Raw genomic sequence first — 17,368 nt, forward strand, 5'->3', positions numbered from 1 at the left:
TACAGCGAAACACATAATACAGAGAAACACATAATTAGAAAGAAGGGGAGAAAAGACAGAATGGTACAAAAACACTATATGAAGAGATAATGACCAAGAATTTTTCAATGATGATGAAAGAAAGCAAGCCACAGAATCAAGGACTATGAGCCCCAATAAGGATAAATTAAAAAGTAAAACAAAATACCCCATAACTAGCATCATACTGACTAAAACCAAAGAAGTAGCATATCTTAAAAGCAGCTGGAGAAATACAGATATCATCTTCAAAGAAGTAACACTAAGACTAATTTTTCAATAGAAATTACAGAAATCAGAAGACAATGACATCTTGAAAGTACTGAAAAAAATAACTGTCAATATACAATTCAATACTCATGTTAAAATATTCTGTAAAAATAAATACAAAAATGAAGGTATTTCCAGACAAATAAAAACTGACATTCATCCTGAGCAGAACTGAAAAAATAAAAATGGAGTTCTTCATGCAGAAGCAAAATTATTCCAGATAGAAAGATGGAAATACAAGAAGGAATGCAATAGGAAGGGTAACTATCTGGGTAACTCTAATGAATAATGAATAATGACTGTACAAAAGATAGTGATGTTATTCCATGAGATATAAAATTAAAATGCATGAATACATAAAACATGGGGGAGGGGAAACAGTAAATGGAGTTAATGTGTGCAAAGGTCAAGCATTGCCTATGAAATGGTAAAAGTAGAAATTCATATTATTAGACTCTAATATTAGAATCAAGAATCCCTATCATGATCTTTAAGATAACTTCTAAAGAAACAATGAAATATATATAATTAACAAGGTAATGGGGAAAGAAAAAAAGAATTAATAAGAATTCTAAAATGGAGACAGACAGACAGACCGATATACTAAGAGGGAAAAGGATCATAAAACAGATGGGACAAATAGAAAACAAGTAGCAAGACTGTAGTTATGAACCTGCATATCAGTAAGATTATATTAAACAGAGACGATGTAAATTTTCTAATAATTATTTTCGAATTGAATTAAAAATACACATTCAGTTTAAAAAATAAATAATTACACTAGTACCGACATAGCCAACACTGCGGTAAATACATCTTAAATTATCAGCACTTCAGAAATCCATGTGCCTCTATCCTGTATTATAAATCTCCTCCAAAAATAGCATTTATGCTACTAATTTCCTTGTTTTACTCTTTAGATTTACCACCTAGCTTTGAATTCCTAAATATCATACTTTTATTTTTCTGGCTATTTTTTAACTTAGTTTGAATGGAATCATACCATTCTTTTGTGTCTGCTTTTCAATATTGTTTGTGGGTATAACTTATACTGTTGACCATGACTGTGGTCCCTTCATTTTCATGAATGTATGGATTTCATTGAGTGGACTTACTGCAATTTATTTTTCTTTTTGGCTATAGATCGTTCTTTCCTTCCAGTTTTTGGCCATTATGGAAAATGCTGCTAATAAACATTTCTCTCTCTATATATATCCTATTGCACATGTATACATGTTTACAGGCAAGGTATATAACATGGGATGGGACTGCTATGTCAAAGACTATTCAGATCTTCAATATTTCTGGATAATGACATTTTTTTTTTTCTAAAGTACTATACCAATTTACTCACCCCAAAACAAAATGTTAAATAAAACCAATGCCTTGTATTGCCAGATTTTAAAATGTTTTGCTTTTCCTTATCTGAGATAAAATGGTATCTCATTGTGGTTTTAATTTATATTTCCCTGATTACTAATGAAGATGAGCACCTTTTCATACGTTTATTGGCCAATTGGAATTCCTCTTTAGTGAGGCAGATGTACAAGTCTTTTGCCCATTTTTCTTTAGTATTATCTGGCTTTTACTCATTGATCCATTGAAGTTCTTTATATGTTTTCTGGGTAACAGTCCTCTACAGGTTATATGTACTGCGAGTATCTTCTCCCGCTCGATGGCCTGTCTTCTCTCTATCTTTATAGTGACTTTTGAGAAAAGAAGTTTCTAATTTTAATGTGGCAAAATTCATCACTTTTTCTTTTATGGCGAGGGTATTTATGTCTTAAGGAATCTTTATCTGAAGTTCATGAAGATATTCACATACTGCTGTCCAAAAGCTTTATAATTTTCCTTTAGGTAGTTTCCTTAATCCACATGAGATTTTTATGTATAGCTTGACATAGGGATCCAGTTTCTTTCATATTTCTCCCAACACAGATAGCAAATTCACATCATTTAATAGAAGTCAATAATTTCCTAAATGACCTGCCATTCAATCTCTATCACACATCACACGCAAGCATGCACAGGCTTCTGGGTTCTTCCACACTGTTCTATATGGCAATATCACTTTAACATACACTTGGAAACATCACATTATCCAATTACTGTAGTTTTGTAATGTTCTGACAGCTGATGGGAAATTCCTTCCAAATTGTTTTTCTACTTAACGGATATCTTGGCCTCTTAACCTATTGCATTTACGTATACATTTTAGAATCAAATCAGCTTGTTAAGCTCCATTAAATTATACACTGGGAAACTGATTGACATTGTACTCCATAAATTAATTTGAGCAAAAGTAAAAGCATTTCATAACACTGCATTGTCCAAACCATAAACATACTACTTTTCTCCAGTGAATTCTTCTGTAACATTTTTTAAAGTTTTGTAAAATTCTTCAGAATTACTACATGTCTTGTTAAATGTATTCCCAGGTTCTTGATATGTTTGGTGCTATTGGAATTTTTAAACATTTCATTTCCTACTTGTTTATATCATATCAGATAGGATATATTTGAACACCATTGGTTTCTTACATATTTGAGTTTGACAATCTTGCTAAATTCTTGTTAATCCTAATAATTTATCTGTAAATTCCTTTAGATTTCCTACATACATGCCATCAATTACCGAAGAATAGTAATATTTATTGTTGCTTCTTTTTGAATCCTTTATTTTTACTTTTCTTTTTTTCTTTTTTTTGTATTTTTGCATTAGCCAAGCTATTCAGTATAATGTTAAAGTGGTGAACACAGGTATCCTTTTCTTTTGTATCTCAAAGTGAATATTGCCAATATTTTACTACCAGATTTATTTTAGAGTTTTTGTAGATATTCTTTATCAGATTAAGGAAGTTATCTCCAATTCCAGGTTTGCCAAAAATTTGTTTTTAATCATAGATATTTTATTCAATCCTACATTTATTGTGAGTTGATGATTCTTCTCCTGGAAAATTACTTTGATTTTTTTGTTGTTGTTGAACCAACCTTGCAGCATTCCTGGGACAAACCCAACTTTTATGGATTGTTGAACTTGGTTTAGCAGTATCTTGTTTAGGATATCTGTATTTATTTCAAGCGTGAAAGCGGACCGTAATTTTCCATTTCTGTAAAATTTTAAAATTGATTTTAATTCTAGTTATACTAGATTTTAGTAACTAGTGTCCTAAAATGAACTGAAGAATATTTCCTCTTTTTTATATTCTTTGGAATATAGTAAATCCTCACTTTACATCATCAATAGGTTCTGTGACTAAGTGAAAAGACTGTAGCAAAACCAATTTGACCATAAGCTAATGGCTATCTGTAAACAAGAATTAAATTCCTACAGCATCTCATTAACATTATAATGAAACAAGGTTGAACAAACCATCATTATTCAAGGACCTGCTCTAGTCTGTGTAAAACTTGCATTTCTTCCTTAAATGTTTTACAAAACTTATTATTGAATCCACCCATGAGAGTTAAGTGACACATTTGTGACACATATTCTCACACTCGCCAAGGGCTGAGGGTTCCGCCTGAAACAGTTTCACAAATTTCAGGTTCTTCATTCATTATGGAGTTTTGGTGGATTGTTCATATCATAGATATAAGGCTCTTCTTTACTTTTGTTATCAGCATTTTATTTTATTTTTTTTTTGTTATTTTAAGTTTTAGCACATGCATCAACAAGTGATAACAACAAAGACTCATTGAAATGTGACTCTTGCCTTCACCAACTAAATAAATGCCTTCTTCACAGCAACTTCCTGGTTTAAAACTGAAACATGGGCCTCTCAATATAATGGAATATTAGGTTTTTCCTCAAGAGTCAAAACTGCATGTATGGTCCCAATATCAACAAATCTACTGTAAATGGTATAGACCAGACTGCTTCTTTTTTGTTTTATAGCATCCTTGAGTATACACAGTTATTTGGGGAAAGGGTGTTGTTCTTCAGACAATGGCCATCATTTAATTCATGTATTCTTGCTTGTATATTTTCCTCTTTTTAAAAGCTGAGGTCAATTTAACAAATAAAAGTAAAACCAGACATTTTAAGTAGTAAATGTTAAGAATAAATAATATTATAAAGCTCAGAGAAACTGTTGAGAATCATCAGTGCAGAGAAAATAATTCATTAAGATGCCGCTGCCCCACTACCCACTCCCCTCCTTGAACATTAATCCAGGCCTGGATCATTAATCATATTTATTAAACTAAACTACTTCTTCCCTACCAGCCCCCAATATTTTAGGCTAGAGTGGAGATTAAGTGTCTCAGCAGCTCTGTGACTCAATTATGCAAATAATTTAACCCACTGAGTCTAATTTGAAGTTATCATGATCGTACTTTAAAATGTGTAATTTTAGGCACTTTTCCTCTAGTCTTTCTTAGTCTTACTCTTCTTTGCAATTTTTTAAAATCACTGTTTGATAGGGCCTTGTCTTTTCTGCGTGTTAATCTGGAAACTAATGTAGTGCTCCAGTCACTCACTCCATATACCATAACACAGATGGAAAGCATCACAATGAAAACTCGACACCTAACCAATTCAAATTTATTTAGTACTGTTAACACAAATATGATAAAAGCTTTGGAGAACCAATTCTGTTCCATTATTCCACTATTCCTATGTAAAGCTTCATATAAATATAAAGCTTTAAGTTATTTTATGCTTAATTAAGAAAAGGGTATATGTTTACAAGTATATATTTAAAGAAGTTTATGCATTTTTTGTGGAAATGCCTACCTTTCAGAAACAGCCTCATCATAATCCAGTGACAAATCATTCTTTTCACTTGCTTTTTCTGAAAGGTGAGATGGTTTGTAGTTCACAGACGTCTTTCTTTCATATGGACTATTAACTGACTCTGAATTTGCAACCTGTTAATTGGATGAGGAAAAAGCAATTGAGGGGATGGTTAACAATTGTTTCCTTCCACACAAAATTGATGATAGGTAAAATTTCACTTGGAAAATGTTCTTAAAATAGTCTTGCATATATATGGCAAGACATATATTAAATTATATATATGTCAATGGCTGAAGACCATGATTACTGTTTTCTGTCAAAATGAATTTAAAAAAAATCTTCAAAGAAATAAAAATGATAGAGCAAACTAACTTTCCCTGAATGGAAAGAAGGAAAAATGAAGTACTAGACACATTTTATTTCTATTATACTAAGTTTTAGGAATTAATAAACATTAGAATTTAACAAGGAAACTTTTTGCTTTTGTTATATTTTTAGTAATGAGTCAGGACCAAAAATTAATAAAATTTCAACTTGCTCTTTCATTGAATGAGTTTTGTTTAAAACCTGGGAGCCGAAACATTTGGTCCATGCTTTGGTTAAGAACTTGTATTTAAAATATATGTGTATATTAATTAATACAAAAGGATCAATTGCTTGCCCAACTCATAGGCTTTTCTGATAGGAAGCATGAACAAAAAGATAGATACATAAAGGTGGAATTCTGAAATGTTATTATATTACATGTATAGATTTTATATGTAGAAATAGGTTCAAACAACAGTGGAAAACAATAGCAAAAAATACTGGTATTCTTTCAATTCCAGGACAAGGTGGCATAGACTCACTTTCCCATGCTCCTCAGCTCTAAGCACAACTAAATACCCTGGGAATGATTCAATGGATAATCATAAAATGCCTGTGAAAGGTGAAAAGAGGGCAGACTGCCTGGGGAACTTCAAGATTGAGAAGCAACACCACATTGAATTCCTTGAGTTTTCTTTTGATTCCATACATCCTACACTGGGTGTCAGAAAGACCAGCGACCCATCCTTTTCTCCAAACCTGGAGCAAGGTGGCTAATCTCTCACTCCCTATCTGCAAAATCAGCAGCCAGTTTCACTGCAGCAATATTGTCACCTGGATCCCCCCTGACACCTGGGGCAGCAGTGGCCCTAACTGTCTACAGCAGCGACGTTAGCAAAGCCCAGCCAGGAACCAATCCCTAGGACTCCACCCCTGGAACAGCAGTGGGCCAGATCCACTGCAGTGTCAGTGGGGCCATCATCACACACTTTTTTTTGGTGTGTGTGGACTGCTGAAGCATCAGCAGTGTTCCTGCTCCACAGCTGCAGGTCCAAATTACTGCAGTGGCAGCGAGCACAGGCCACCGTTTCCTGAACTTCCCACCGACATCTCTGGGGAGCCCAGGCAGCACCAGCAGGGATGGAACAGGAGATCCAGTGGAGCCATAAGAACGAAGCCAACCAGAACAGCACTGCAAGGACTTTGAAAAGTAAATTGTCATTGGAACTATAGCTCACAACAGGAGTCCAAAACTACACAGTAAATCTAAACAGCGTAACTGCCTGCTGAAAGAAAGTCAAATGCTTAATTTCTTCAAAGGGCTCTCTGTGTGACTGAATATTCTGACTTTTTGATCTTTCCAAGGCTCTAGCAAAAGCTTGTCCTGACACACCATTGGCTTTCTCTTATAATTTTCTGATAGTGAACTTCCTAATTTTAGGGTCTTTTGCAATTGGGACAAGCTTAGAATTTTCCAAATCAAGTCTTCCTGGTTTGTTTTTGCTAAAGTTTCCTTTATCTCTTCTCTCTTACATTTTACTATAAGAAGCAAAAAACCAAGCCAAACCTTCAATGCTGTGCTCAAAAATCTTGTCGGCCTAATAAAATTCATCACTTGTAAGTTGTTTTCCATATCACTGTAGGATATAATTCAGCTAAGCTGCCTGTCACTATGTAAAAAGAACCCCCTTCCCTCCTGTTTCCAATACCATGTTCCTCAGTTCCTTCTAAGCCCTCACTTGTAGCCCTTAACATTTATATATGTCTACTAAAAGTCTGTTCAAGGCAATCAGGACTTTTAAAAAATCACACTTCTTAATACTCTTCTAGGCTCTACATTCTTCTAGCCTCTCATTATTACCCCATCCAAATCCACTTCCACATTTTTAGGTATTTGTTACAGCAGCACCTCACACATTCTGTATTAGTTTCCTGAGGCTGCTCTAAGAAATTACCACATGCTGGGTGGTTTAAAACAACAGAAATTTATTCTATCACAGTACTGGAGGCCAGAAATTTGCAATCACTTTCACTAAGCTAAGATCAAGTTGTTTGCAGGGCTGCATCCTTCTGGAGGCTTCAGGGGAAAATCTGTTTCCTTTTTCCAGCTTCTGGAAGCTGCCAGCTTTCCTTGGCTCATAGCCCCTTCCTCCATTTTCAGTGCCATCATTCCAAACTTGCTTCTACTGTCCCATCTCCTTGTTCTGCTGTGCCCTTCCTGACTCTTTTTTATAAGGACCCTTATGACTATTGAACTCCATCTACAAGCTTCTTTTACCATGTGAAGCAAGATATTCACAGGTTCTACAGATTAGCTCATAGACATCTTTTCAGGGCCATCATTCATTGCTATCAAACATCTTGGCAGAATTAACACAAAAGTGACAATTATAGAACATTACAAGTGTACATACAACAAGGAAAACTAGATCTCGGACTATAAAATAAGTGTCAATAACAGTCAAGATTGAAATTTTACATAGTATATTCTCTGACCAAAATTAAATTAGATTATCAATAGAAATAATATACCAAAAAAATCACCAAATGTTTGGAAATTAAACACATTTCCAAATAACTCATGGTTTAAAGAATAATACCATAAAGGAAATCAGAAATTGTTCTAAATTGATGGAAAACAAATACCATATATCAAAAATTATATCTGCACTAAGAAGTACATTATCTAAGCACTGAGAAGATGCTTAGAAGTTGCTTAGGAAAAAGCACTGCTTAGAAGGCAATTGATAGCTTTCGATGTTTTCCAGTAGAAAAGAAAGTTAAAAATTAATGTCCTTTCTCTTCTAAGAAGCTGGAAAAAGAACAAATTATATCCAAAGTTAGTAAAAGAAGAATAAAAAACAGAAAAGGGACAGGTGATAGAGAATTAATAAGATTTTAAAAACCCTAGGCAAGACCAATTAAGAAAAAAAAAAAGTAGCTTACCAGTATCAAATGAAATAGAGCATATCACTACAGATCTACAAATATTAAAAAGATAAGGAAATTTTATCAATAACTTTATGCTAACAAATTCAACAATTTAGATAAAATGGACAAATTCCTTCCAAAGATAACTTACAAAACTTATACAAGATGAAATTTAAAAATATTAATTTCCCAAAACCTATTAATAGAATTTTCAAGAAAAAGTCTTCCTACAAAGAAAGTTCCTTGCCCAGATAGTTTTCAGAGGTGGAACTATGAAATATTTAAGGAATAAAAATCTTACACAAACGTTGAGAAAACAGGAAGGGAATATTTCTCAATTCATTTCTTCAGGCTAGCATAAATATGATACCAAAGTGAATAAAGACACTACAAAAGAAATTCTCGTATATATACTGAAGATTATATTTATATTTTAAGTATACATTGCAAAGTACATTTTGATACCAAATACATACATATATATATGAATGTACCAAATATAAAGATGGCTTAGGGGATGAAAAGATTGACAGATATACGACAAAAATAAATATATTAAAATAGTAAAGGTAGAATTTAGGTGTTGTGTATACAAATATTCACTGTAAAAGTACTTCGACTGTGTTGTATATGTTTGAAACTTTTCATCATGATACAATGATGGGGAGGGCAGTCTAGGCAATCACAAATCACATCTCTACTTATTTTATGAAAGTAATAAAAGTCGCATTGATTTTTGGCTACCTAAGGGTGTCTTTCCCAGAGATAAAGTCACAGGAATATTCTAAGTATCAATTTATTGCCTTTCAAGCTTCTTAGTTTGGAAATATATTCATTTCTTACAATTCAACTATTTATAACGTGGGTCAACCAAGTTATTAAAACTCCTATGTGTTTATACCAACCTTACAGGCTGTATTACTGGATAACTCGTTTGGCTGCAAACAAGTCCTTTGAGATAACAATACTTTGATACGTCTTTGAAGTTTTGCTATTTTTGCCTAGAAGAAAAAGAGGAAAACAAATAAATATGAAACCAGAGTACTAAATAATATACTGAGATGGAGGAAAAACATTTTGCCAAAGTAGTGTTGTGAGACTTAAGCATCCACCCAAATAAATGAGAAAGATTTAAATCACGTTTGATGCATTCTTCAACGGATGAATGGAAAAAGATGTGTATAGTTACAATGGAATACTATTTAGCCATTAAAAAAAAAGATGAAATATTGCCATTTGTGACAACATAGATAAACCTTCAGGGTATTATGCTAACTGAAATAAGTCTGATGGAAAAGGACAAAATTGTGTAATTTTACTCAAACAAAAAAGAAATCAAACCAAACCAAACTTAGGTATAGACAACAGACTGGTGGTCACCAGAGGGAAGAGGGTTTTGAGAACAGTGAAATGGGTAAAGAAAGGGGCCAAATGTTTGGTAACAGATGGAAAGTGGACTATTGGAGGTGAGCACTCTATAATGCATACAGATATTGAATTATAACATTGTACACCGGAAATTTACATAATGTTATACACCAATGTTACCTCAATAAGAAAATCATGTTTGATGCTAGTATGACATTCTAGAATGGAAGATAAAAACATCAAACTTAAAACAGATTCATAATAAAATTAATGTTAGTAGAAACACCACTTAGCAAGTAACCTTAGAAGAGTAATACAAAAATAACGACAAAAAGAAACCATACAAAATGCTTGAAACAGGCTGTACAAGCTGAAATATAGAATATATTTTGAATGAAAAGAAACTGCTTATGTATTAAGCCTGTCAACACCGAAAGGCTGCTATTTCTAAAAGCATTTGTCAATGGCCAATACTGCTGAGATAGAATAAATTCTATTACCTGCAGAATCTGATACGTCAAGTTTATGGACAGAGATCATATTTGGGCCTGCCTTTATTGTTTTCTTTTCTTAATATGCCCAATATCACCAAATTCTACTTTTTAAAAGACTCAAATGAAATCAAATGAAATTAGAAACTTACGAAGAGTTCATCAGCTATTGCTTCATGTTTATTCCTGCACTGTGTCTTCCCAATGCGTTCGGTCAATTCTTTCAGTTTGTTATCAAATAGTTTGTAATTTATACTACAGATCTCCTGTCGAATCAAATGTTTGACCTAGAATTTTAAAATAAAAACCAAAACACCCCACATTTCAAATTTAAAAGCAATTTTATTTCCTACTTCTTAAAAATAGCTTTGTTCTTTTCTGGATTTACTGGATTAAGCAAGAAAATATAGTTTATATTTTTATGTTTATATTTATATTACTATAATAAGTTTTATAAAAGTTGAAGATCAAATTAAGCAGAAAACACCTAATATTTAAATATATGTATAGATTAGAAATTAAATTTATTCTCCTGATTTTTGTTTCCTATAGTTTCAGTTGAATCCCATAATATATATTAATGAAACAAAAGTCTATATCCCATTTATATTTTGTAATGACCATCACTGAAACCTAGTAGACTCTAAAAAGGAACTCCGCTTATCTGAAAACCAGAGCCCAATAAAAATAGTTGGTTGGTCTGTAGCTGATATAGAGTAAATTATGAAAGTCTGAGCCTTGACCCTGCCATTAGTGAGGTATATGACCTTTGGGAAGTTACAACATCTCTGAGCTTCATTTTTCCTGTCCACAAATAGGTAGATAATATAATGTTGAATGAGCGATGCTCACTGGATTTTTATAAGAACGTAAAAAGATAACATGCAAAAGAGTTCCATAAGGTGGAAAACAATGAATTAATACAAAGGAAATAAATATACAAGATAATCTCTTTTTCTTGCATAGTTTTTTTAGGGGTGACTTTCTTATTGTTAAAACTGAAAGAAGCAAGGGACGGTTATGTGGTGACTAATGCTACCTGGCATAATGCATGGTATTTTAACAGATCACAGTAGCTATCACATGAAACACTGAAGTATTTTACATTTGTTTTTTACAAAACAGATTACCCTATTTTCAGGCAGCATAATTAATCTCAATGCCCACTGATATGAGCAGCTCTGCCATACATTCAGAAACATCCACTGTAGTTATTTGCTTAATGTGTATTATCCTGTAAGCTATTTTCATAACAGAGTAGGTAGTCTCTTAGTAAAAAACCTGTCACAATATATTTAAGGTATTTATTAGTAATAGTTACAACTTTCCCCTAATATCTTACTTCTTGGTGCTCAAAACTGGAACATATAAGTTTCTATGTTAAACTGTTTTATACTGGTTATTGCCTGGATGATTAGTCATATTCGGTAATTTTATTTGATTATTCCCAAAGTTTTAGCTTTCTCATTTTCAATTGTTCTTATTCTTCAACATTACTGTTTACTTGATTTTTTCTGTAATGCTTCATTAACACTTCATCAATGGTTCCTCAATATTATTAGACATGACTGTAATTACTTTTACGACTTTTAAGTATTTGATTAAATTAAGTGCTTAAAATATATGTGCCATGTAAATAAATGCTCAGAAACACATACCATTTTTACTGACAGCCATTACCTGTCACTCACGTGTGGTTTTTATGGATTACTGTATGCTTACCAGTTTACTGCCTGGGGTCATAATGCAAAGTTCCAAACTCAGATGAATCTTGGAGACACATATCTAAGTGCTTTGAATATGGGAATATTATTTTGCTAATAAGCAAAGGCTACACAGTGTTTTTCAAACTTCTGTGGTGATGAAGAATCACATGGGATACTTGTTAAAAATCACAAAATTCCTTGGTCCTCCCTTTGACTTACCAAATAGAATTTCCTGAAAAGGAGGTGGGAAAGTTGTATAATTAACAAGTATCACTAATTATTCTTATCGGGTAAGTTTGAGATGAGTAGCCTAAAACAACAGTCTTCAACTATTACAGAGAGCTCAAGAAAACACAATTTAAACAAGTACTTCTGGTGATTCAGATAGACGCAGACTCTTAAAACTCAACTATGAACTAAATGTCCAACAAGGGGGTGATTCCTCTTGGTTAGAGTGGACATTTGTTCTCATTTAGTGGTGATGTTTCTCACACAGAAGACATAATCACCTCCATCAAATACCTCGTGAATGTCTTCTGCTGATGGTAATGTGTCCAAATTATGAAATCAGATGGAAGTCCTAGATACAATTTGCAGATTGTAACCAAAGTGGCCTAAAGATTGGAGAAAGACTGGTGGGTAGAAAGACTAACTTGGATTTAAGAAGAAAAACCTCTCTACTTCAATAATTTAGTTGGAACCAACTAGCCAAGATCCTTATGAAATCTCAAGAGGTAAGAGTCAACAGTTCCAGGGCTCTCAGTAGGAAAGAACACTCAGAATGGAAGGCCCTACTCCACTGGGATTCAAACAAGAAAAACAAACAAGTGTTTAGAAAGTTTACTGCTTGGACAGGAATCAAAACACCAAGAGAGGGAAAGCCAGCTATTTAGACGTATGTAAAAAGATAGGGATTAGCTAAACTCCAAGCTGTCTGTGGAGAATGTGCAGTAAACTTCTGGGCAGGGTAGATAACAAAATAAACTGCATTCCTCACTGGGAAGGACCATTTTCTGTGTCCAAGTATTTTGTGAGGCAGATAATAGTGAATAAAAACCTCGATTTTTCCATGCCACTGGAATGAAAACTTTCAAAGATTACAGTAAATTTTGTTTTTATCTGTCCATATCAGAACGTATTTCAGAATTAAGCTACTAATCTGAAATAAGACACAGCTGTAATCCCCAATCTTTTCCTTAAACTAGATCCATGCTTACCATAATTCTGCTACCACTACCCTGAAAACAACGGAACACTTATTTTTTTTTATTAGTATCTATTTTGGTCTTTCTGGAAGAAAACAAAAGGTAGAAAGGGAAAAATTGTTGACTCGTCAGTTAAGCTGATTCTGCTGAGTCTCGAAATGTTTCCAGTTATTATGTGAATACACATTCGTATAATATGTAACTATATAACTGTAATGGTCTGTTCTTGAAAACAGTAGTGTTTTTGTTTCAGATATCTTAGGATAGTTTGAACAGGGACATTTCGTTCCATCACAGCTGACAGGGATTAATTTACTACTTTATGACTTACTTGTAGCATTCAAGTGGCAAACACTGTAAAACAGCAGATAAGATCATCAAAACAAGACCCACTAAAATTGAAGCTAATTACAGTTAAACTCAGAATTGGTCAGACATGTATGGCAACTATATAGTACAATGAGATGAAATGGGGGCAAAAATGAAAGCAAAACATGCATTTAATAATACTATAAAGCAAAATGTCAGTTAATGCAGCATATCTCTGTAAACTTGGAAATTAGGGCAAGTAAACCTGAATGTAATAGGACATTGCAATTAACTGGGCTGCCTGGGCCTATGAAGTTGTGGTCAATTGTGATAAGGTCTACAAACAGCTATAGATGTAAATCAAAGAACCCCACGATTAGCAAAAAACAGACTGTTCAGCAAAGCTCAAGGTCATATAGTATCTGACTCACAAAGAAAGTGGAATGTAGTATTGATTAAAAAGCCCATTTTCTTTCTACCATAGCACTCTATCTAGGTTACTCTGCAAAGGATCATTCTCAAGAAACTAGAGGTATTTTGGTAATGTAAATAACTGGCTTTCCCTAAGACTTCTCTTTGTTATTTCAGTTTTCATATATCAGTTTTGTATCAAGTGAAATTCATCTGTATTGAGTCATTGTGGAGATCAATTAACTTTTACCATTTTTTACTAATCAAAAGTAAAAATTTCGGAAGCAAATATTTAAGCCCCAATATTTTACCTGTTCCAGCAATGCTGTTTGTTTTTCCAGAGCTAGACAAATATTTTCATTAATTTGCTCTGAAGTTTTCATGCGTTTAACATTTTCTTTGTTTTCTGAAAACATCCTCTTCTTTTGATTATGGCCTTGGGGAGATGGAAAGATCAGAGATAAAAATATTCCTTCTAATGAAGGAAATGGGAATGCTCTAATTTAGGGACTCTCTAAACAAATGGAAAAACTAAACTGTGACCATGGAAGCATTTTTTTAGAAAATAAAATTGTACAAAAGTATGACGATCTTTTTTAAAAAATGAATATCTTAGGTACGGTTCTGGTCTCAGATAAAGTTTTCCTTCAATGTTAATACACATTTAATACTAACAAAACCTGAATAAATTATAGCATTTAATCCTGTATGTGCAGTTATTTTAGTGGTCTTATAGTATTTTTATAAGCAGACAGTCCTACATATTTTTAATAGGTGATCCTATTTTTAAGTAATTTAAAATTCATCTTGTTAAATGATCACTCTGTAGCTTAGACAAGAACATAAAATTTATCCTATGAAATCTGTGTTTTTATATTTCATTAACCTACAAGAACACCCTATTGCTAATGAAATATACTTTTGCTATTTTAATGATTTTATAACCTTAGACCTTCCTTGGTTGATTATTTGATGCATTTCTTTCTTGTTCTACACACACATATGTATGTATATGTGTATATATTCTCATCGATCAAGCTCATACTTGACGTGATATAAAGGTCAATTCTATGAAAAGAAATAGATTCACCAACAACTTAAAAAACCCACTTTCTCTTTCAACTAGCCTCCTTTCTAATCTAATAAATAAAACTTCAAAATAAGAAAATATGTAGGTGAAAGAAACCAAATGATTACCATAAACCATTTTTGATTTTCTGTACTCTCAAGAAAAAGTGATTGGTTTCTTCTTTGCTATAATCTACTTCCCTCTGGATATAAAGGATAACATTCCCCCTCCCCAAGAAGATGGTTCAGAAACAAGATACTCTGAAATAATTATTAGTTTACTTTTTTCCTGTCTACATGTACTTAACTGTTTCTACATGAGACTGTAAAGTCGCCCAAAAGAAAATGACTATTTTTTCTCCAAAAGGTATACAAATAAACACTTACTGTTATTATTATCTGTGTCAAGTGATGATAGCCAAATTGAGTCTGTATTTTTACAATTTGAAATGCTGGAATGACAAATTCTACAGGATTCTTCAGTTTTCAAAATATCAGCAGCACAGTTACGAGAAATGACTGAATTCACCAATGTAGGTATTTTATCGACAAGCACAAAATGGGTATCTGCACTTAAAATCAAAATACTATTTTGCTTTTTATCATGTGACGCAGAATTGGAGTCTGTTTCTAAATGAGAATTCATCTTGTCAATTCTCTTATCATCCAAGGTATTGATTACTGTAGACTTTGGCATTTGAATTATACTACTCAATACACTGGGTGGATGACTAATGGACCCCAGATTACAATCCTCTTTGTGTTGTTCAAGTAAAGATCTTGTTATATTTGCCTGACATTCAAAATAGTTTTCTGAAGTGTTTCGTGACAAATCTTTTGCCTCTTGGGTAGATAGTTTCCTGGGAGATTCTATTGTTTTACTTGGCTTTTGGTAAGGGCACACAACTTGTTCTTCAACGTATCCCAATCTTGTTTTCAAATTAACAATTTCTGATGGTTTTATTAAATTTTGAGAAAATACTTCATTTTTCTGTGAATATACAAAATTTTTGTTACAGTCCAAGGATGAAGCATCATTTTCAGAATGTGTGCATTTGTTACTTATGACACCAGTACTTGAATTCTGGTTACCACTTGAGACATTATTCCCAGTTGCTGCTATTTTCAGTGCTTCAACAGTCTTTGACTTATTCAGGATCTCTACTTGCTTCCGACAACTTGCAGGCATTGTTTTTTTGGCTTTTAATATCTTCCGTTTACTTTGATCTGGACTTGCCATCTTTCATATCCTAGAATTGAAGATACTATATTTAAATGCTTTTCTCTAGCAGACAAAAACTAACATTTATTTACAAGATTAAAATAATGTTGAGACTATATCTCCAGATTTGAATATTTTTATTGAAAATTACTTTCGCTAAAAATGTACAAGTAATTTAATTTTTTTTCTATAAATCTAAACTATATAAATTATAAATTTCTATTGTCTGTAATCCTTTATTTGATACTAAGCTTGGTAATTTATCTGGCCACTTTTTGTAATATCACCTCACTGCTATAACCATTAACGTCTGGTTTAAATAATCTAAGCAGGACATACTTTAGTAATCTAAAGACTAAGTTGCATTTCTTCATAAAATTAAGAAAGCTGTTGCTATGTGAAAGCATCTTGAGAGAAACAAAGAATAAGAATGCTAAAATCCATCTGATTCTGACTGAGAGCTCTATTTACCGGTCGGCTCAATATTATGAGACTAAATGAGTCAAGAACATTCAATTTTCAACACATAGTGGCACCTTTTTAAAGCTCTCCTAATATTCATAATTCCAAAATAAATGGTACTGCATGAGTAATTCTCAATACTCATGAGTATAAAGCAAGCACTAAGATATGCAACATGATACCAGTTCAAATAAGAAAGCCAACTTAGGTTTAATAATACTTAATTCTAAATTGTTTTTCATAATTTAAGAAAAATCTACTACATAGCAGAGAAATACTTTAGTATTTATCTCTCAGTATCCACATCAACTTTGATTTGAACTGCAGGTCTGTAAATGGTTTAAAAGAAAGGAATACTGCTCTGTTTTGCTACCTGTCCCCTGCCTTCACTGATCACACGTATGATCATAGTACAGGCCTGTCCCAGTCAGCTCTGCCCTACCACCTGGCTAAAGTCGACGTCTGATGGTGTGAAGGAGCACATCTACAAATTGGCCAAGAAGGGGCTGACACCCTCACAAATCAATGTGATCCTGAGAGACTCACATGGCATTGCATAAGAGACAGGCAATAAAATCTTAAGAAGTCTTAAGACTTCCTCCTGATTTCCCTGAGAATCTCTACTATTTAATTAAGAAGGCTATTGCTATTTGAAAGCATCTTGAGAGAAACAGAGAATAAGGATGCTAAAATCCATCCGATTCTGAGCGAGAGCTGTATTTACCAGTTGGCTCGATATTATGAGACTAAACAAGTCACCCCCTACAATTGGAAACATGAGTCATCCATATCCTCTTCCTGTTTGCATAAATTTGTGTATTTACTCAAGCAATATAATTACTGCTTAATTAGGAAAAAAAA

General features: G+C 33.0%; 2 protein-coding genes across 12 annotated transcripts in view; one reads left to right on the forward strand and one right to left on the reverse strand.

The window, feature by feature from the left end:
* Window positions 1–17,368, forward strand: part of GRIN2A (glutamate ionotropic receptor NMDA type subunit 2A) — a 522,696-nt gene that overhangs the window by 16,243 nt on the left and 489,085 nt on the right. The gene's annotated exons all lie outside the window — the stretch shown is intronic.
* Window positions 1–17,368, reverse strand: part of ATF7IP2 (activating transcription factor 7 interacting protein 2) — a 50,061-nt gene that overhangs the window by 11,283 nt on the left and 21,410 nt on the right. For 3 of the 5 annotated variants that reach the window (XM_016159634.2, XM_016159635.2, XM_016159636.2), the window contains exons 2-6: window positions 15,211–16,073; window positions 14,067–14,191; window positions 10,277–10,411; window positions 9,171–9,266; window positions 5,026–5,159 (exon numbers count right to left, since the gene is read on the reverse strand). In XM_016159634.2, the coding sequence (XP_016015120.1) occupies window positions 5,026–5,159; window positions 9,171–9,266; window positions 10,277–10,411; window positions 14,067–14,191; window positions 15,211–16,063 (1,343 nt within the window). In that variant the 5' untranslated portion in view covers window positions 16,064–16,073. The other 2 variants (XM_016159637.2, XM_036225810.1) reach the window with 2 other exon arrangements.

The sequence above is a fragment of the Rousettus aegyptiacus genome, unplaced genomic scaffold (genome assembly GCF_014176215.1).
Source record: "Rousettus aegyptiacus isolate mRouAeg1 unplaced genomic scaffold, mRouAeg1.p scaffold_m13_p_8, whole genome shotgun sequence".
NCBI lineage: Eukaryota > Metazoa > Chordata > Mammalia > Chiroptera > Pteropodidae > Rousettus > Rousettus aegyptiacus.